Genomic DNA, 22335 nt, shown 5'->3' with positions numbered 1-22335 from the left:
CAAATCTAGTTGACATTCAAGCTTCATTTACATGCATTTTATCTACAGACTAAAGGTCATGTTGTGTAAAACAAGATGATGATTTTAGGTTGTAATTCTTCTACAAAGGGAGCATTTTTCAGCCCATCAGTTGCTTTTTTTTTATGTAGCTCTTTGGGTTTTAATAGCTCTATATTTTAAGTAGATATAATTTACTTCTAGTCTGACTAAAGTTGAGACACAATTTTCTTTACTGAAAGGTAGAGTTAAAACAACAAGGCCAACTAAAGATCACTTAAAATGCAATTTGTTCTGAACACAATAGGTAGAATAACCCCTTCATCTTGCCACTCAGAAAGTTTCTTGTGCTTATCAAAGTGCTGGGAACTTTGGAGATCCTGCATTGGCTGTATGTAAAAACTGAGAAGGACTTGGAAATGCATTGTGGATAACTGTACCCAAGCTAAAATGATGAGCTGGCAGCTGCAAAATAATTCCCCAGTTTTTCAGTAACTTAGTGTGATTGGGGTCTGGAATCCTTTCTCTCAAAGGTAGAAAAGGCCTTCTCCCTTTAGGCAGCATTTGAGGACCTTGGAATCAATCCCTGTGAACAGGAAGACCTTTAGAGAAAAATCCTTTACAGTGAGCGTCAGGGCAGTGACAAAGAGAGAAAATCAATCCTCACTAAAGTGATGAAGGCAGGTTTCATGGAGGAGACAGAACTTGTAATGGGCAATGAAGGGTTGGTGAGATTTGAGCAGGCAAGGAGGGAAAATCATTCCAAGTGCAGGTAATAACTTGAGCCAAGGTCTAGGGACAGGAATGAACGTAGTACAAAGCTTGGAAGAGCAAGAAGCTTTCCTGCACTGGGGAGTTTGGGCTGTGGGAGAGGAATTAAGATGGCTACATGAGAGAGAGCCTTGAATTTCTACTTTTGAAAAGTTGAGAATGAATCTGATGGGCAATTGGGAGAATTTTTCAAGGGGCAATCATGAAGAATGTGGTTTTATAGGACAGGTCTGTCTGTACAATGCAGGAAGGACTGCACAGGGGAGAGACAAGAGACAGGAAGAAAGTTAGGAAATTATTGCATTAGTCCAGGCAGGAAATGGTTCTGTCTGGCTAAGGTGATGGCATCAGAAATGGAGAAGATATAGATCCTAGAAATACCAAGAAATAAGGATGCATTGAAGTTGGGAACTAATTGGATATAAGAAAGAGAAAGGAGCCACCTGGTCCAGATCCGTCCAAAGATGGTAGCATCATGGACAGAATTGAGGAACCTAAAGTGGGTTAGTTTAGAAGTGAGGATGCTAAATTTGTTTTGAGACTGAATATGAGAGGAAAAAGAGGGAAGGAAAACTGAAGGGTAAAAGAATATTCAAGGAAAGGAGAACCCATTTCTTCCAAGAAGAATTCTGTCTTCTCTATGAGAGAGGTCTTTACAAGTCTAAAAATTAAAAGGCAGACCCAAAAGCCTTTATGTGTGTTTACTCCTAGCTCCCCTCTTAGCTGTGTGACCTTTAACAGATCACTCAACCTCTCTGAATCTCAGTTTCCTCATTCTTAAGAAGGCAATGACAGTAGTATCTACCTTAGGTGTTATCATAAGGATTCAATTCAATAATCTATGTGAAGTCCTTAGCATGGTGCCTAGAACTCAATATATGTTAGCTTGTTGTTACTGATATTTACTATTTCTCAAATCCTTCCTTTTTGTGCTTCAGGGACTTTTGAAGCCTTGTAATTAAAACAATGGAGATTGAATCAATAGAACTTGCCAGAGAAAGGGCAGGTTCTAGAATAACTCCAAGGTCTGACATCTCGGGTGCCATAGGGGAAACACACAAACTTCTAGAAAGAATGTTATTTCCCAGATAGTCATTTTTATGGTTCATGGGTTCAATATATATGCTTGGTATTGAATTTAGGGACGTTAATTATACTAAGGATAATTTGCAAATATTTTATTCATGTTCAAGGTGAACTCATGCATTTATCCTTTCATAGACCAAATCTTTTTGAACCCCATAGGAACAGCATGTTTGTCAAACCAACAGTTCCATCCAGCCACTGCTCTGATGCTAACATCATCAACAATTATTTTGTGGGTGAGCATCTCAACCCAAGGACCTCCTCTAAATATTTTCTGGGCTAACCACTTGTAGCTATTCTCTGAGCGGAGGGAGGAGGAGACTGAGCAGGGAGTAGGTTGACAAAACATCTTCACAAATGTTTTTGCTATGTACAAAGAATGCCAAAGGGCAGAGTTTGGGATAATGGATTAATTCTTTGTCCATTCCCCCAACATTGGACAAGTTACTTAACTGTGGTTTATGAATACTTTTCTGACTATAAGGTGAAGATAAGAATGCTTAGATAAAAATCAAAAATTAACTGAAGATGCTTGTTGAAGGAAACAATGTGAGCACAAAATATTGTTATTAACAGTTAGTGAGAGATTATTCCAGCAGTACTCCTGCTTCAGAAAACTCCATTAGAGACCTGGGGGAGACAAGTGATTCTTAGCTCACTTCAAAACACTCATCTCTTCCACCTCTAACCTCTTCTGCACTTACTGTCTGTATCACATAACTAAAACTTTGTTTGTGTACAGTTTTGGTCTCTAATTTGTCATCTTTGGTCACCTTGTCTCTTTAAATATATCTCCACTCTTCGCTAGACCTCTAGTGAGGTATTTGATGAATACCTCTTCACTCATAAAATGCATCCACAACTCAGCAAGGGCAAATATAGACTAAGGTATCTGACAGTCTCTGAACCTAGTTCCTTTTCATACTAAGAGTTTTGGAGGTGTGTGTTAGTTTCGGCATGTAGTTACTGAGCACCTACTATATCACAGGCACAACTGTGGGTGCACAAGAAACAGTATGAACAAACCATGCAAATCCCTGTCCTGTTGGGGTTTATGTTCAGTGGGGGAAGGGGGGAGGAGCCGACAAGAACCAAAGTAAGTAAATTATCTGCAATATTAGAAAGTGATGAGTGCTATGAAGAGCAATAAAGCAGCGTTGAGGACTAGGGAGCAGGAAGGGGAAGATGCAACTGGAAGTCTTCTGGGTGGGGAAGGCCTCACTAAGAAGGTGACATTTGAGCAAAAACTTGAAGGAGGTGAGGGAGTGAGCCATGTGGAAATCTAGGGGCGGGCTGTTTAGGCAGAGGGAACAGCAAGTGCAAAGACCCTGAGATAGGAGAGTGTCCCCAGAGCACAAGGAACAGCAAGAAGACTGGGAGAGGATAACTGGGGGAAGGAAAGACAAGAGGACCAGTTCAAGTAGGGCCTTGCAGGCTGTTGTGAAGACATTGGCCTTTATGGGGAGTCTTTGGAGGATTTTAGGCAGAGGAGTGATATGATCTGACCTGCCTTTTCAAAGGATCACCATGATGGGACTAGACTCTCTGTGTGGGGAGGGTGGGCAGTGGTAGCAGGGAGGCCATCTATTTAGCTACTGCAGTGAAAAAAGACAGTGGCTGAGGCCAGGGTGGTAGCAGTAGAATGATAAACGGACAGTGTCTAGATATGTCTGATGTCCAGCTGATGGAATTTGCTGACAGCTTGAATATGAGGGGGGGAAAAAAGGAGTTCAGTGACTTCAGGGTTAGTGGCCAAGCAGTGGAAAGATAGAATTGCCATTAATGAGATAGAAGAATTGCAGATGGAATAATTTTGAGGGGAATATCAGGAGTTCAGTTTGGGGTATGTTGACATTGAGATTTCTGTTAGATGTTCAAGTGAAGATATTGAAGAGGCAACTGAATACCAGAGTCTGGGAGGGAAGGAATTCCAGTTGGAGGTATACCCAGGAAATAGTGGAGATGCTGAGCATGATAATACTCATGACCTGGACACAGGGAGTTTCTAACCAAGATTCTATCTACTTCTTATTAAACCCAGATTATTTTACTTAAAACTCTTGTATAAACAACAAATTATATTAATTAACTATATTGCAAGCTTTTTGTACCCAGAGATTGTCTTACCTTTATAAACATAGGGCCCAACTTATCAAGTATTTGTTAATGAATAAATAGGTACTTCTAAGTCGTCAGAAATACCTTGGAAAGAAGTTTAAAAGAAATCTTTCAGGGATTAGGTAATATGTAAGTCAGTATAACAGATGCTAAGCGCCTGTTCCAGGCAGTGTGGGTGCACACTGTGGTGATAGGAAAAACAAGAAAGGAGCCCTCAGGGAACTCATCAGCTAGTGGGAGGGGAAAATCCTCAAGCACATATGACAGAACAAAGGATAGTAAGACCCTAAGAGAAGTAAGAATAAAATCCAATGGGCAATCAAGAAAGGTTTCAAGAAGAAGGTGGCATTTGAGCTGAAACTTGGGAGATGGGCAGGGCTTCAGAAAGGGAAAAAGGCCCTTGAACGGCAGGTGGTTCATTTTAGGTGGAGCATGATAGAGGGAGATGTAAGAAATGTCTGAAGTCCTGGCCTTTATTCTTGAAAATTATTTTGAGTATAGAATTGAGAATGTTTCCCTTTTAGTACTTGAAAGATGTCACCCCACTATCTTCTCACTTGCCTGTTTGCAATGAGAAGCCTGCTGTTCTTGTCTTTGTTCCTCTCTGTGGGTTGTGTCTTTTCTTCCTCTGGCTGCTCCTAAGATTTACCCTTTACTGAATGTTTTAAGCAGTTTTATTATTATATGCCTTAGTGTCATTTTCTTCATGTTTCTTTTGCTTGTGTTTTGCTGAACTTATTGGAAATGTGGGTTTATAGTTCTCATTAAAATTGGGAAATTTTCTGCCATTATTTCTTCAGATATTTTTCTGCCCACCCTGCCAGCCAGGGACTCTAATTACACATGTATTGGGCTACTTTAAGTTTTTCCACAGCTCACTGATGACCTGTTTGCTTTTTAAGTCTTTTTTCTCCATGTGTTCCATTTTGTCTAGTTTCTATTGTTATGTCTTCAAATCCATTAATCTTTCTTCTGCTCTTAGTCCCACTCAGTGTACTTTTCACCTCAGACATTCTAACTTTCATTTCTATAAATTTAAATTGGGTGTTTTTTAATATTTTTTAAATTTCTATTTAACATGTTCAGTCTTGCCTCTAGCTTCTTTTTTTTTTTTTGCGGTACGCAGCCCTCTCACTGTTGTGGCCTCTCCAGTTGCGGAGCACAGGCTCCGGATGCACAGGCTCAGTGGCCATGGCTCACGGGCCCAGCTGCTCCGTGGCATGTGGGATCTTCCCGGACCGGAGCACGAACCCGTGTCCCCTGCACTGGCAGGCGGACTCTCAACCACTGCGCCACCGGGGAAGCCCGCCTCTAGCTTCTTGAATGTTCTCTTTCCTGCTGAGGAATGAAGAATTCATTCATTCACAGCTTACTGTGTGGAAAGCTATTGGCTATGTGTTGAGGTTATAAAAATAAACAAGATATATACTTCCCTTCCCCGAAGTGCTTACAATTAGTCGGGAACAAACAAGTAACCAGGCGATGACAAGAGTGCCCTGATGGGAGAAGTGAGGGATGCTATGGGAGAGATAAGAACATCTCCAACCTGAGATGGGGAAGAAAGACTTTTGGGAAAGCGACATCAGAGCTACAGCTAGAATGACATACGAAGTGTGAGAATGACTAGGAGTTTTGCAACTTTTTTTCTGATTGTTAATGTTTCCATTATAGTAACTTGGAAAATACAGAAAGATATAAAAACTCTAATTTTAAAAGTGGTTTGCATGTCAATAAGTTAACAAAGCATGGTGACTTATGGAGAAATTACCCTGTGATCCTTTCTGTTTTTTTTTTTTTTTTTAATTGCTGAAGAATCATCAGGAGAAGAACAAAAAGAGCCCCATCTCGTTAGTCAGGACTCTGTTCTCAAGATCTGAGTTCATAGGGAGTTTTCTGGGAGAGGAAAACAGAGAGAGAGAGAGAGAGACTGCAGGAACTGAAAGACGCTGGAACAAGCCCTTGTTTTTGATGGTACAGGGTAGAACTTCTCAAAGTGTGGGTGGGGGTCATCTTCATCAAAGAGACCTGGGAGCATCTGTTTAAAAATGCTGATGTCTGGGCTACATTCTGGATCTGCTGAGTCAGAATCAGTGGAGGTTGAGTCTGGAAATCTGTATGTAGATTACACTCTAGGTGATTCTAATACATCCTAAATTGGAGAATCATTGGCCAGATCAGGTGGGAGAAGATATTAGAGGCTTGGTAGTTTGATATTTAAAAGAGGAGGGCCCAGGAGAGGGTTCAAGATGGCAGCATAGGAGGATCCTGAACTCACCTCCACCCACAGACACAATAAATCTACAACTACATACGGAATAATTCCCTCTAAAAAGGACATGAAAACTGGATGAACAGAGTCTCCAGAACAAAAGGTAAAAGGACAACATCAAGGTGAACAAGAGAAACAGAAATATGGTCATGCCAAGGAAAAAAACCACACCCTAGCCGTGGAAATCCACAATCGGGAAGGATCACAAAGGCAGAGTTTTTTCTGAGGAGCAAGGGATTTGAGCTCCACATGAGGCACCCCAGCCCTTAGATCATGCACAGGAGAGATGAGCACCCAAAACACCTGGCTTTGAAAACCAACAGGAAATATGTCCAGGAAAATTATGGAACTCCAGAGAACAGAAAACTACGGCTTAAAGAGCTCATGCACAGACTCACTCAACCTGAAAATCAGTGCAAAAACACCAGATTGAAAGTGCCTGGACCATAGGTGAGGGGGACCCACTTACTAATCTTGAAGTATCTGCCAAAGAGGCAGGAACCAGTTGGGACACTACCCTGGGACTGAGACACTGATGAGAGCCATTTTTGTGATCTTAGGCTGCCTTGCTAATACTGGCACTGGAGGGCACCATTTTGGAAATCTCTATATAACCTGTTAGCATCAATGGGCATGTCCCACCAAGAGCCCTGCCTACCCCTGTGCCTTGGCCAGGCCTTACAGCCAGCTGTGCAATAACTCATCCACCAGTGTATGGAAGCCACTGTGGCAGCCACACAGCCATTTCAAGGGCTAGCCCCACCCACCAGCATACAACAGCCACCACAACCAGGCTGCACAACCATTCATGGGGCCAGCTCCACCCACCAATGTACTGCAGGAGTAGCTACAACCTGGACACAACAGGAGGGCACATGCAGCCCACATAGGGGACACCCCTGATTACTGGCACTGGTGGCCAGGTGGGATTGCACTTCTGAGCCTCACAGGACATCTCCTACATAAGGCCACTTCTTCAAGACTGGGAAAGGTAGCTGATACATAGAAACAAACACAGAAAATTAGGCAAAATGAGGAGACAGAGGAATATGTTCCAATTAAAAGAACAAGGCAAAACCTCAAAATAGGAACTAAGTGAAATGGAGATAAGCAATATACCTGATCAAGTGTTCATAATAATGATCATAAAGATGCTCACTGAACTCAGGAGAAGAATGGACAAATGCAGTGAGAATTTCACAAAAAGATAGAATATATAAGAAAATACCAAACAGAAGTTGTAAATGAATTGAAAAAAATCCACTAGAGGGGTTCAACTGCAGATTGGATGAGGTAGAAGAAGAAATCAGTGAACTGGAAGACAAAGCAATGGAACTCACCCAAACAGAGCAGCAAAATGAAAAATATAATTTAAAAAAATGAAGAATACCCTAAGAGAACTTTGGGACAACATCAAGTGGAATAACATTTGCATTATAGGGGTTCCAAAAGGAGAAGAGAGAGAGAAAAGGCCAGAATAATTATTTGAAGAAATTGTGGCTGAAAACTTTCCTAATCTGGGGAAGGAAACAGACATTCAAGACCAGGGAGCCTAGAGAGTTCCAAATAAGATGAACCCAAAGAGACACACACTAAGATACATTATGATTAAAATGGTAAAAGTTAAGGATAAAGAGAGAATCTTAAAATCAGCAAGGGAAAAACAACTTGTTACATACAAGAAGAACCCCATATGACTATCAGCAGATTTTTCAGCAGAAACCTTATGGGCCAGAAGGGAGTGGCATAACATATTCAAAGTGTTGAAAGGAAAAAGCTTCCAATCAAGAATTCTCTACCAAGCAAGGCGATCATTCAGAATTGAAGGAAAAATTGAGTTTTCCAGTTAAGCAAAAGCTAAAGACATTCACCACTACTAAACTGGCTCTATAAGAAATGTTAAAGGGACTTCTTTAAGCTGAAAAAATGGCACTAATTAATTATATGAAAACATATGAAAGTAAAAGATTTCACTGGAAAAAGTAAATGTTATATAAAGCTGGTGGATAACCACCTATAAAGCAACCAGGAATGTTAAAAAAACAAAAGTAGTAAAATTAACTACAATTAAAATAATTAGTTAAGGGATACATAAAATTAAAAGATTTAAAATGTCTCATCACATGTATAAAATGTGGAGGGGTGTAAAAATATAAAGTTTTGGAATGTGTTCACCTTTAAGTTGCTACCAACTTGGAACAGACTGCTATTTACATAGGATGTTGTATGTGAACCTCATGGTAACCACAGGGGAAAAACTTATAGTAAATACCCAAAAGAAAATGAGAAATGAATTGAAATATACCGCTAAAGAAAACCACCAAAACACAAGGATAGAAAGAGAAGAAGAAAGGAACAAATAGGAACCACAAAAACAGCCAGAAAACAATTAACAAAATGGCAATAAGTAAATACCTATCAATAATTACTTTAAATGTAGATGGAATAAATTTTCCAATCAAAAGACAAAGTAGCTGAATGGATTGAAAAAAACAAACAAACAAGACTCATCTATATACTGCCTACAAGAGACTCACTTCAGAAGTAAGTACACACACACACACTACTATATTTAAAAAGGATAATCAACAAGGACCTACTGTATAGCACAGGGAACTCTGCTCAATGTTATGTGGCAGCCTGGATGGGAGGGGAGTCTGGGGGAGAATGGATATGTGTATGTGTATGTCTGAGTTGCTTTGCTGTGCATCTGAAACTATCACAACATTATTAATTGGCTACACTCCAGTATAAAATAAAAAGTTAAAAAAAAGTGCAACAAAAAAATAAGAAGAAGAGGTAAGTTTTTTGCAAAAAAAAAAAAAAAAAAACAGAAGAAGTAAGTACACACACAGACCAAAGGTGAAGGATGGAAAAAATATATTCTATGTAAATGGAAAAGAAAAGAAAGCTGGAGTAGATATACTCATATCAGACAAAATAGGCATTAAACAAAGACTGTAATAAAAGACAAAGAAGGGCATTAGATAATGATAAAGGGGTCAATCCAGTAAGAAGATGTAACATTTATAAATGTATATGCACCCAACAGAGGAGCACCAAGATATATAAAGCAAATAGTAATGGACTTAAAGGGAGAAATTAAAAGCAATATAATAATAGTAGGGAACTATAACACCCCATTTACATCAATGGATAAACCATACAGAAATAAAATCAATAAGGAAACAGCAGACTTAAATGACACATTAAACCAGATGTATTTTATTTTTTAACATCTTTATTGGAGTATAATTGCTTCACAATATTGTGCTAGTTTATGCTGTACAGCAAAGTGAATCAGCCACATGCACACATACATCCCCATATCTCCTCCCTCGTGTGTCTCCCTCCCACCCTCCCTATCCCACCCCTCTAGGTGGTCACAAAGCACCGAGCTGATCTCCCTGTGCCATGCAGCTGCCTCCCACCAGCTATCCACTTCACATTTTAGACTAGATGTATTTTAATACAATAGATGCAGAAAAAGCATTTGTCAAAATTCAACATACATTAATGATAAAAACTCTCAACAAAGTAGGTATAAAAGGAACATACCTCAGCATAATAAAGGCCATATATGACAGGCCCACAGCTAACATCACACTCAACAACAAAAAGCTGAAAACTTTTCCTCTAAGGTCATAAACAAGACAAGGATGCCCACTCTAACCACTGTTGCTCAACATAGTATTGGAAGTTCTAGCCATAGAAACTTGGCAAGAAAAATTAATAAAAGGTATACAGATAGGAAAGGAAGAAGTAAAAACTGTCACTATTTCCAGATGACATGATAATATACATAGAAAACCCTGGACTCTATCAAAAAATTGTTGGAACTAATAAATGAATTCAGAACAGTAGCAGGATACCAAATCAATATATAAAAATCTGTGGTGGGAATTCCCTGGCAGTCCAGTGGTTAGGATTCTGCGCTTCCACTGCAGGAGGCCCAGGTTCGATCCCTGGTCAGGAAACTAAGATCCCTCAGAGCTGCTTGGTGTGAGCAAAAAAAATAAAAAAATAAAAAAATCTGTGACATATCTATACACTAAGAACAAACTATCAGAAAGAGAAATTAAGAAAACAAACCCATTAGCAATGCAAACCCAAATCAAAAAGAATAAAATACCTAGGAATAAAATTAACCAAGGAGGGGCTTCCCTGGTGGTGCAGTGGTTTAGAATCTGCCTGCCAATGCAGGGGACACGGGTTCGAGCCCTGGTCCAGGAAGATCCCACATGCCGTGGAGCAACTAAGCCCATGTACCACAACTACTGAGCCTGCGCTCTAGAGCCCGTGAGCCACAACTACTGAAGCCCGTGCACTTAGAGCCCGTGCTCCTCAACAAGAGAAGCCACCGCAATGAGAAGCCTGCGCACCACAATGAAGAGTAGCCCCCACTTGCCACAACTAGAGAAAGCCTGTGTGCAGCAACAAAGACCCAACACAACCAAAAATAAATATAAATAAAATAAATTTATATTAAAAAAATTAACCAAGGAGGTAAAAGACCTATATGTTGAAAACTACAAGACATTAATGAAAGAAATTGAAGGAGTCATAAATAAGTGGAAAGATATTCTGTGCTCATGGATTGCAATAATTAATATTGTTAAAGTGTCCAAACTACCCAAAGCAATCTACAGATTCAACGCAATCACTATCAAAATGTCAATGGCAAATTTCACAGAACTTAAACAAATAATTCTAAAATTTGTACAGAACTACAAAAGACCCTGAATAGCCAAAATAATCTTGATAAAGAAGAACAAAGCTGGGGAAGCATCACATTCCCTGATTTCAAACTATACTATACTATACTATACTGATACTGGCACAAAAACTGACACATAGATCAGTGGAACAGAATTAAGAACTAACAAATTAACCTACACATATATGGACAATTAATATATGACAAAGGAGCAGTAGAGAACGTACAATGGAGAAAGACAGTCTCTTCAGTAAATATTGTTGTGAAAACTGGACAGCCATATGCCAAAAAAAAAAAAAAGGAAGAAAGAAACTAGACCACTATCTTACACCATACACAAAAATTAACTCAAAATAGATTAAAGACTTGAAAGAAAGACCTGAAACCATAACCATTACTAGAAAAAAACATAGGCAGTAACCTGATTGACATCAGTCTTAGCTATGTTTTTGTGGATCTTACTCCAAAGGCAAGGGAAACAAAAGCAAAAATAAACACATGGGACCAAATCAAACTAAAAAGCTTCTGCACAGCAAAGGGAACCATCAACAAAACGAAGAACAATCTACTGAATGGTAGAAGTTATTTGCAAATCATATATCCAATAAGGGGTTATTTTCCAAAATATATTTAAAAACTCCTACATCAACAACAACAAAAACCTGATTCAAGAAATGGACAGAGGATCTGAATAGACATTTTTCCAAAGAAGATATACAGAAGGCCAACAGGCACATGAAAAAAATGTTCAACATCACTAGTTATCAGGGAAATACAAATCAAAACCACAATGAGATATCACCTCACACCTGTTAGAATGGCTATTATTGAAAATACAGGTAATAACAAATATTGGGGAGGATGTGGAGAAAAGGGAACCCTTATGCACTATTGGTGGGACTGTAAATTGGTGCAGCCACTATGGAAATTAGTATGGAGATTCCTCAAAAAATTAAAAATATAACTACCACATGACCCAGCTATTCCGCTTCTGGGTATTTACCCGAAGAACACAAAAGCACTAATTTGAAAAGATATATGCACCCCTTTGTTCACTGCAGCATTATTTACAATAGCCAAGGTATGGAAACAACCTAAGTGCCCATCGATGAATGAATGGATAAAGAAGATGGAATGGAATACTATTCAGCCATAAAACATAATGTAGTCATGCCATTTGTGACAACATAGATGGACCTTGAGAGTATTATACTAAGTGAAATTAGATGGAGAAAGACAGATACCATATGATTTCACTCAAGTGTGAAATCTTAAACAAAAAACCCAAGAAACAAAATAAAACAAACTCATAGATACAGAGAAGAGATTAGTGATTACCAGAGGCGAAGGAGGTTGGAGGGTTGGGTGAAAGTAGTCAACTGTGTGTTGATGGATGGTAACTAGACTTATGGTAGTCTACTCTACTGTATACAGATGTTGAACTATAATACTGTACACCTGAAACACAAGTTTTTAAAAGGAAGAATTAGTTGAATTGTAGGACACTAAGTAAATAAATAAATAAGCGGGACCCAACCCTGGGACAGGTTGCATCCCTAACATCAGGGAGGGGGCTGCAGGTGTTTGATTACAGTGAGGATGAATTTTTTTTTCATATGTTTATTGGTGATTTGAAATCATTGTGGGAGATTTTTCATGTTTTAACTCATTTTTTAATTTGTTTTAAAAAATTTTTTTCTTACTAATCTACAAATACCTTTTATATAGAAAAGCTATTTGCTTTTAGTGTATTACACATGTTGCAGTATTTTTCCCTTAGTAATGATTATAACATTTATTGAGAACCTAAAACTTGCCAGGCACTATGCTAAGAGCTTTACATATGTGTGTCAAAAAAGTCCTTATCCTAGTAACAACCTTATGAGGTAGTTGCTATTATTATCATTATTATGATTATTCCCATTTTACAGACAGGTCGCTGAGGCTTAGAGAGCATCCTGCTCAAGGACACAGAGCCAGTGAGTGAAGGAATTGGCACTCAGATCAGACTTAGCTGTATCTGACTCCCAAAACTCATGTTCTTTACACCACACCGTTCAGCCCTGGGTGTTATCTTTTAATTTTGTTTGCTGGGGTTTTTTTTGGTGGGGAGTATTTAAAATTTTCCATTTTCATGTAGTCAAATTTATAAAGTCCTTCATTTATGGGTTCTTCTTTTGCTTTTATGCTTAAAATGTTCTTTCCTACTTCAAGTCTCAAGATCAAATAGTTACCAATATTTTCTCATAGTTACATATAATTTCACTTGAAAGCTGTTCCATTACATTTGCATGTGTTTAAAATACACAGAGATAGAGCTTTTCCCCTTTAAGAAACAACTGGCCAGAATAAATTGTACAGTTGCTGGGCTTGAAAATAGGCAATTCAATACAAAACAACTTCTTAAAGTTGGATTTGAACTTAATAACTTGATTTTTAGCTGCTACTTTTTCTTATGACTGGGGGAGAACTGTGTCAGGATGAGATGCAGTATAAGTAGATAAAACATCACGTTGTCTCCATGTTTGGGTCTATCTCCGACCTGGAGGAAGAAAGGTATGAGCACAGGAGATAGTGGGAGAAGGCGTTCTGAGCCTCCTCTGAGAGTGGCCCATCACTCCTGGTTCTGGAGCCGGGTCAGCATGTTAGCGTGAGGAGTCCAGGCTGTCAGCAGCTCCCAACTAAGCAGGCGACAGGAGGAAATGCAAAAGGACAGGCCATTCCTGAGAGGCAGCTGCTTGAACTGCAGACAGGACAAGGCTGAGAACTGGGGCTTGCTGGCACCTGAGGGGCTCCTGGTGGGAGAAGGGAATGGTTTAGGAAGAGAGTTATAATACCAATCGAGGCTTATATTTAATGGGTTAGGGCAATTATCAATTTATATCTGGCTATTTCTATAAATCCTACTCTGTTTTACATTTCAAAACTAGTAATCAGGCTTTGATTAAAATAGTATGAATTGACGATTTTTTAAAAAGCAGAATCAGCTGATTTACATTCAGATCATGAGAAATCATGTTTATGTAACACTAGTATGAACACCAAAAAGTTGTTTTTATAAGGACTCCTTCATTTACTCCTCACAGCCACTCCCTGGGGTAAGTATTGCCATGAGTCCTGTTTTGTCAAGGGGCTGGGGAGCTAGTAGGGGATCCTGCTCAGCCAACAAGAAGCAAGTCACTCATCTCCCCCATCAGGTCAGACCTAAAGAAGGCCTCCAAGCACACCTGGGGAAGGAATTGCTCCTTCAGGGACTTCTGTCATGCATTTTTAGGCGTCCCCAGGGTTAATAAATGTCACAGGGCTGTTCCCCCAGGCCCTGATCTGAGCTGAAAGTAATCTTGCTGGAGACATTGGGTGAGGGCATTTGCTGGAACTGCCCCTTCCAACTGGGATTGCTGAGGAGGCCTGGGCCCAGCCTGAGCTGCTTCAACTTCTGTGACTCCCCAGCCTTTGTGTGCAAGAGGGCTGGCCAAGGCTGTGGGTGGACTCTAAAGCAATACATGTTAACTGTTTGTTGTTCAGCATTTTATTAGAGAATCCAGGCAATTACTGAGGCAGGGTGAGAAAGAGGGCGATGGGAGGCCGCACCGTCACTAGCAATTCAGTTCAGCCCTTGTAAGCTACTCAGGAAAATAAATGCCTTAGGGACAAGTAGTCTGAGACCCCTGCTCCTCAGAGGGCAGGCTGGTCTTCACCTCCATTCTGATCTACTTAGCAAAGCAGGAAGAGCTGGGGAATACCATGTTTTCCCTATGGCATTGCATTTTCATTGATGTTTGAGACTCCTTTTCATTCAGCACCCCAGTCTCTACCTGGCCAACTCAGCCCTAACCAGGTATTTCTACTCAAGACAGCATGAAGTGTTTCTGTTATTTTCTGTTAGCCATGTATCAGGGACCCTATAGGATAACCCTAGCATCTCCAAGCTCCTGTTTTCTAAGGATTAGTGGAGTGTTTGCCAAAAAGGTTATCTTAAGCAAACGGGCACAAAGAGAAACAGGTAACCACATGCTAGATGTTCGGTTCCCATATACTGCTGGTCAAAAAAGGAATAATATCTTTGGTTGAAGAGCACATTCCCCTCCCAATTGATTGAGTAGTCAATAATGAAGTATTTATCGAATATCTACTATGTGCTCAATGCCATTCTAATGCTGGCAAATGGACCAGATGAGTGAATGCGGTGTACAGGAAGAGTACGTCCCTACCAATAGGAGCCTATCTGGTTGAGGAGCCCGAAAAATATGACAGAGCGTGCCAACAAGCAGCCATGTGGTGATGCTGCTGGGCTGTAAAGGGGGCAGTTAGTGGGAATGGGTGTCTTTGGGGAAAACTCGTTAGGATTTAGCTGGGCTCCGAGGATACCAGTTTCAACTGACAAGAGCACTCGGCCCCAGGCCATTAGCGTGGGATGGCCAGAGTTTGTTCACTTGCGACAAATGCCTAGCCCTTTGGCTGATCTTCCTGTGGGACTGCAGGAAGAAGGTCGTGCCTCAGTATTTCACCCCGTACATAGCAAACCCCACCTTCCTGTTGGGGTTTGCAGATTGTCATCACCACGTCTTGGTCCCAGTGTGAATTCCTGCCTTTCAGAGGGATGAGTCCAGGGTAGCTCACCGCAGCTTCAGACCCCATGAGGGATTCCGCCAATACCTGTGATCTAACCCTGCAGCAGCTGGGCCACCACATTCATAGCTCAATGTTTTCTAAAGGATCATTTGCGTACACAAAATAACAGCAATTTGCATAATTAAGGAGCACCATATTCAGTTGTCTAAGAAAATGGAATTTAAGTTACAAAATAGGTCAGATCTGAAAGGTGACTTGGAATTTAAACATTGTTCCCCCCAGCAAACCAGAACCTGTACTTGGGGAACTTCAGAGAAGCCATGACAGGACACATTATTTTAGCAGTACATAAACTGGTGATGACAGGCAGGTTTGCTCCCTTACTTTTTCGTGAATCAGTCCTGAGAGTAAAAGGTGAGAGGAAGGGAGTTCAAGAGGGAGGCCAGCCAACCACCTGAGGTTTTGTGTTCTGATGATCAGTGGCAGCAGACAGCATTTAGCTCTATTCATTCTGATGAGAAACACTTTTGATTAAACCTTTCTCTTTTGCACAGAAGAGATTTCTTGAAGTTGATGCATAATCAACTGGTAAAAATCTAATATCTTGTTCACATTCAAAGTAAACTAAAGCAAAAATGTGCATTTCCTGTTGAATTTCAGACAATTCCTTTTGCAAAGGCTAAATGGTATGAAAAAGTAGATGCGGAGGAAAAACAGGACTCTATTCTGGAACCAGCTAGGGGAGGCTGGGCCAGCTACTTCACTTGCTTTCTTTGGACCTCAGCTTTCTTATCCCTCCTCCCCTGACTCTAGGTCTCCAGGTGTCCCTCCCCACTTCCTCCCCTGATTCCTCCTGGGAGCAGAGTTTGAAATCATCTATCTAGTCCAACCCTCTCATTTTACAGATAAGTTAACCCAGACTAGCTTCATTCTATTTGTTTTTTTATTTGGAGGGTTGGCAATTTATGTGGGAAAAAGAAAAATCTTATGACTAATGAACAATTTGAAACTCACTAGACAGCTGTTCTAGTTCATTCTACGTTCATTTGTCTAGAAGCAACAGAGATCTGTCCAAGTTATTCCAAGTGATGGGGGTTATTGTGAAGGCATGATATTTGGATTCCCGGGAAAGCTGGATCATTAGACCCATCTTTTGGCTTCATATAATGCTTGCATGCTCTCTTCTCTCTCTCTGAATTATTAAAAGCATAGCAAAGTAAAATTCACCCATAATCCCAATATATCTTTTAAAACAATACAAAACTAAGAAATGAAAATCCCCCTTTTATCTCCTAGTCTCAGTCTCCAGGAGAAAAAAAATCTGTTAATGGTTTGGTTCATGAGCCTTCCAACTTTTCTCTGTGCTTATCCAGACATATCTAAATATTCTTTTTCAACCAAAAAGTTGTATTGTGTTATATGGCTTGGGCTGCACCTTGCTTTTATCACTTAACAGTATGCCAAGGCCATCTTTCCAGATTAGTACATATAGATCTACTTCATTCTTTCTCATCTGTTTAACAAGTGCCTTACTGATGAACATTTAGATTTTTTGCATGCCTTTGCCATCACAATGTTGCAATAAGCATTCTTGCCCAGATATCCTTGTATAAGCTTCCTGCAAGTGAGATTCCCAGTTCATAGCATTTTCTTTCTCATAGAAAGAAATTAGTCCCATCTATTTTTAGTTTGAATTAGAGCCAGCTCAAGCCATCTGATGCCAGATGAGCAAGAAGTCCATTACTTTTCTTCAGGGGCCCCTTCCTTGCCCATGAATTTCCTAAGATCCCATGAGTCCTACTGATCCAGTGAGACCAGTTCTGTATCCAGAGAGAAAACTGGAAGGTCTGGTCAGGCCACTAATGGGACCCATTTTGGCTGTCTTTTCTCCCATTGCTGCCATATGTTGTCAAAGCTGAAAACAAGTCCCCATGCCTTATAAGGCATGGCAAAGACCAGTGATGATGGCCAGTGTGATTGGAGCAGAGCAATGGGGGAGAGCAGGGGGAGATGGCCTCGAGAAGGGGCAGGGCCACGTCCTGGATGGGTCCTGCCTGACACCCCCAGGACAATGAGCTCTAAGGCCTCTTCCAGCTTCACCATTCTCAAATCCTAAATCAAGATCTAGGAAGCCTTGTATACCAAATATGACTCCTTAATTTGACAAGCTAGATTTTGTGACTTTCAATTTTGACTTTTCTTATTTTCTTCCAAACTCTTAATCATTATTATCAGGAAAAAAAAAAAAAAGTTTCTGATTTTCTTATGGCCATACCTTTTCATACCATGTTTTACCTTGGTACAATCTTATATAGACCATGTTTGTTAAAAGAATATTCCCGAGTGAAGATTAACACAATTTACTGGTAAATATCTAAATTAACTTTTAGCATATAAATGAAGCCAAAAGATCAGGGAATGAAAACTCCTTCTTCATCATTTTTTATAGAAGCTGTGCCAACTGCAGACCAGTGATGAGCATAAAAGAGAGAAAGGTTAATTTCCCCTATTGATGCTTCTGTTGTTTCTAACTACTCCTTCTGCTGTGATCCCCCAGGCAACAAATGAAGCATTGTGAAGCCTCTAATGGTCCTCTCAATGGACAATTATACATTTTTTAAGATGATAAATTTTGTAGTGCAGCTGATTGCATTAATTTATGAGCATGACTAAACACAGTGAATCGAAATTTCTTCTGGTTACGTTAAGATACTCATCAGAGCCATAATAGAAAGTGCAGTAAACCTGGAATCAGGAAACCTGGAGCTGAGCCTGTCTTTTCCAAGAGCAAGCTGTGTGACCGAATAGATGACCTCACCTCGCTAAGCCTCTCTGTTGCTATCTGTACAAAAGGGAGAGTTTCATGGCCCAATATACTTCAGCTCAGGGAGTGGTTGTGGCTGGGAGGGAAGGGTGTGTTTTGGGAGGGGCACCTGGGATGCTCTAAAGCCTTGCTTAGCTGAAGGTGGTGTGTACATGTTTGTTTTATTATTCATCTTTAAACTGTTGGCACACCTTTCATATTTTTGTGACATGTATGATATATTTCACAATAAATTTCTAAAGCAGTTAGTAAGCACCTGCTGACACACTTCACAAAAAGTAAATACCGTACAAGTTTCCCTCTGGATCTCCTAGCAAACAAAATAAACCTAGGTAGAAGACAAAACAAATTTTCCCTTCAAACCAAAGCATGTTCTTTTTACAAAGAGTTTAATTGAGAGAGAAATCAGCGAAAATTTTGAATAAAACAGAAGGGCCAATCATGCTTAGTATAGCTCCCTCTGACCCTGGCTCTCTATTGCTCCTTACTTGAGGAGGAGTTTTTAGGTTTCAGTTCTCCTTCGTAGGTTTCTCTCCAGAAATATTCTAGAAAGTCAAAGACAAAGAGAGAATCTGGAAAGCAGCAAGAGAGAAGCATAAAGTAGCATTTTCGTATGTACTACTTTTTTTATATAAATGAAAAGACACTATACATACTGCTCTGTACCTTGTATTTTTTCGTTTATCTTGGAGATCTTTCAATATCAGCTTTATGGATTTAAATTTACTCTTTTTCACAGTATTTCCTTATGTGAATATGCTACAATTTCTCTAACCAGACCTCACTGATAATTATTTAGGTTGTTTCTGGTTTTTGCTTTTGCCCACATTTTTGCAACAACCATCTTTGTACTTACATCTTCTCATGCATATATGAGTGTATCTGTAGAATAAATCTCAAAGTGTAATTGATGAGTCAAAATGTAGATCCATTTAAATTTTAGTAGATATTGTCAAAATGCCATCCAAAGAGGCAGTATCCCTTTACATTTCCATCAACACAATATGAGAGTGCTACTTTCCTGACACCCTTGTGAGAAGTGCTCTGTTATTCTTTTTATTAGCAAACCTAAGAAGTAAAAATAGTATTTCATAGTTTGATGTTTTTCTTCAACTGTAAGTGAAGATAAGGCACTATTTTTTTTTCTTTGAACTTTCTGCCTGGTTCCAATGCCCATTTTCCTTTTTTGTTTTTTTCCCTTTACTTATTGCTTTGTAACAGCTCTTTATATACAAGCCCTTTGCAATTATTTTTCTAAGTTTGTGTTTCTCCTTTGTTATTGTTTGTAGTATTTTGCCTCTTGCAGAAATTTTTAATTATTAGACAGTTGAATTTATCACATTTTTCCTATATATAGCATGAGGGTTGTTTCTTTCTTAGAAAAGTCTTTCCTACTCTAATACCATTATAAATATTTTTCCCAAGGTTTCCTTCAGTATTTTCACTAGTTTGTTTTTAACTTTTAATTTTTTGATTAATGGGGCTCACTTAACTTGTTTAGTGTAAGGAGTGAAATAGGGATCCATCTTTTTAATTTTTCCCTACATTTCTATCCAGCTGTCTCAACTCCATTTTCCAACTAATAATGTTTCTTCCCACAGTTTTGAAATGCCACATTATTTGGGTCTAAAAATTGCTCTATGTATAAATTTTAAATTCTTGGATGGTAAATTGATAAATTAACTAAGTCATTCCAGGCATATCCAAGGAACCATCAAAACAGTAGCATAAATAGAGTTTGCTTATCATATGCCGGGCCCTGTTGTAAGAGTATTGCATGTATTCACTCATTTATCCACATAACCATGCTTTAAGTAAGGTAGGTACTGTTAACTCCATTTACAGACAAGGACACTGCAGCACAGAGAGGTTAAGTAATTTTCCCAAGGTCACACTGCTTGTGAATGGCAAAGCCATGATTAGAACACAAGCAGTTTGACTTCAGGATTCATGCCTCTATGTGCACTCTCTGCTGCCTCCACAAAACAGAAAACACTTTTGTGTGTGCTTCCTACATGCCAGGCACTGTTCTAAGAGCTTCACATACAACTTCACTAAAGCTTCACAACAATCCTAAGAGGTAAGTACTACAAATATCCCCATTTTACAGATGAGCAAACTGAGGCAGAGTGGAACTATAGAACAGAAAGGGAGGGAGGAATGGTGTGAGCTGAGGCCGGAGAAGGAGGAATTTTGCTGTATCTTCAGAGCAGCAAGGAGTCACAAAAGTGTTTGAAGCAGGACTGACCTGATCAGATTTGGGTTTTGTGAAGCTCATTAGCAGCAGCGTGGAAAATGCATGGGGGGAGGAGTGTAAAGTGGTGTGTGGGAACCAGGTGTCAGGATGGTACCACAATGCAGTGACCATGTATTCCAGGTGGCCATCCAGTGGCAAGTAGGCAGTGTCCACATGGCATGAGAATCACTCCTCTAAGGGCAGTTTCCACATGCCAGACATGGAGCTGCCTAACCCTCAAGACAGCTACTCATATAATCTACAATTTCAGAGGAAACCAAAGTGTCAAGGAGTTAAGTACCTCACCTGTACTTACTCAGATAGTTAAGTGTTTGCTTCTGACTGCTAAGCTCACCAGCCCTCTTTATTCAGACCCACAGATTGAGCCCTTCAGACGCTGTGGGGGCCAGCCTGGCTGTAGATTTGGTGATTCCTTCCCCATCCTCGGCCTTCTCAGAGTTTGGTAGAAATCAAGGAGATTCTGTTGACAATGTTGATAGATGAGCTGCAGGTATAAAAAAAATCTTTAGATCTTTTAAGGGTTTCTTTTCAGTTTTAGGTTAACTTTTCCTCGGACTTCTACATATTCTCCTGAAGTTATTTTGTTAATCTTTATCATTGCTTTCTGCTTGTCTGAATAAAGGGCAAGTTCAGGGTCCACTGCCTACCATACCGCTATTAATGGTTCTCTCTTCCTGCAGATCCGAGTGATGGTGGACCTGTGCAACAGCACCCGGGGTATCTGCCTGACAGGTAGGCTGGCCGAGCACTGACCAAGAGCAGCTTACACGGGAAACACATATGCTGGCCAAAGGGCTGGGGCAGAATGAACGCCTAGGAACTCCTTAGGTTATAAAAATATATGTTGGTTTACTTGTATACCAGATGTTTTCAATGGGCTGAAAATCAATAGTAATATAATTTTGAAAAATAATAATATTTTTGGTATTGCCACAGAAATACAGCCATGGAAAATAACTAGGTCTTGGGTAATTAGAAATATGTGGTACCCTGAACTGAGGTCATTGATGTTTTCCTTATTTCCATTAGTTTTTTAAACGGGAAAAGAAAGGAAAAAGACCTCGCTAAATAGTAGAGAGCTCTTACCAGAAGTAATTATTTCCCTATATCATACATACAGCTTGAATGGGAAGCTCTAGATGCAAACCGCTAATTAGTTAAGAAAATACTTTTTATGAAGAGTGCTTTGTGTGGTGCCTACTATGTGCTGGGTGGGACTGGAGGTTGGTCATACTCTGTCCCCCTCCACGCAGTGAATCAAGGACAAGTAGAAAGGAGGGAGGGAATTAACCTCAAGGCACATCAAGCCTTAGGACCTGGAATGGCTGGTGGATGGGGCAGGGGAAGAGCACAGTGGTCTTTTTTCTTGTTTTCTTTTGGCTGCTCAAGGTCTTAGTTCCCTGACCAGAGATTGAACCCACACCCCCTGCAGTGGAAGCACAGTCTTAACCACTGGACTGCCAGGGAAGTCCCAGGGGAATGGTCTTGATGTGATTATTCCAGAGTCTGAGAGAGACCAGCCTCTTGTCTCAGGGCAGGGACGCCTGCCTCCTGCCCTTCAGAAGCTCATGTGGGGAGCACCTGTGCTGGCCAATGGGCCAGGGACAGAATGAATACCTAGGAACCCTTTAGGTTATGAAAATACATGTTGGTTTGCTTTTACCATATGTTTTTACTGGGCTAAAAACCAATTATAATGTAATTATGAAAAATAATATTTTCAA

At 40.0% G+C, this 22335-nt stretch overlaps 1 protein-coding gene across 1 annotated transcript in view; it reads left to right on the top strand.

The window, feature by feature from the left end:
• GLDN (gliomedin) overlaps positions 1-22335 on the top strand; it is a 67223-nt gene that overhangs the window by 8729 nt on the left and 36159 nt on the right. The window contains exon 2 of the mRNA XM_022566433.3: positions 21292-21343. Within this exon, the coding sequence (XP_022422141.1) occupies positions 21292-21343 (52 nt within the window). The remainder of the gene's footprint in view (positions 1-21291; positions 21344-22335) is intronic.

The sequence above is a fragment of the Delphinapterus leucas genome, chromosome 2 (assembly GCF_059928025.1).
Source record: "Delphinapterus leucas isolate spDelLeu-1000000601 "Yukka" chromosome 2, BTC_Dleu_Yukka2, whole genome shotgun sequence".
Taxonomy (NCBI): domain Eukaryota; kingdom Metazoa; phylum Chordata; class Mammalia; order Artiodactyla; family Monodontidae; genus Delphinapterus; species Delphinapterus leucas.
Note: the sequence above shows the minus strand (reverse complement) of the source record. Positions and strands in the feature narration are given on the sequence as shown.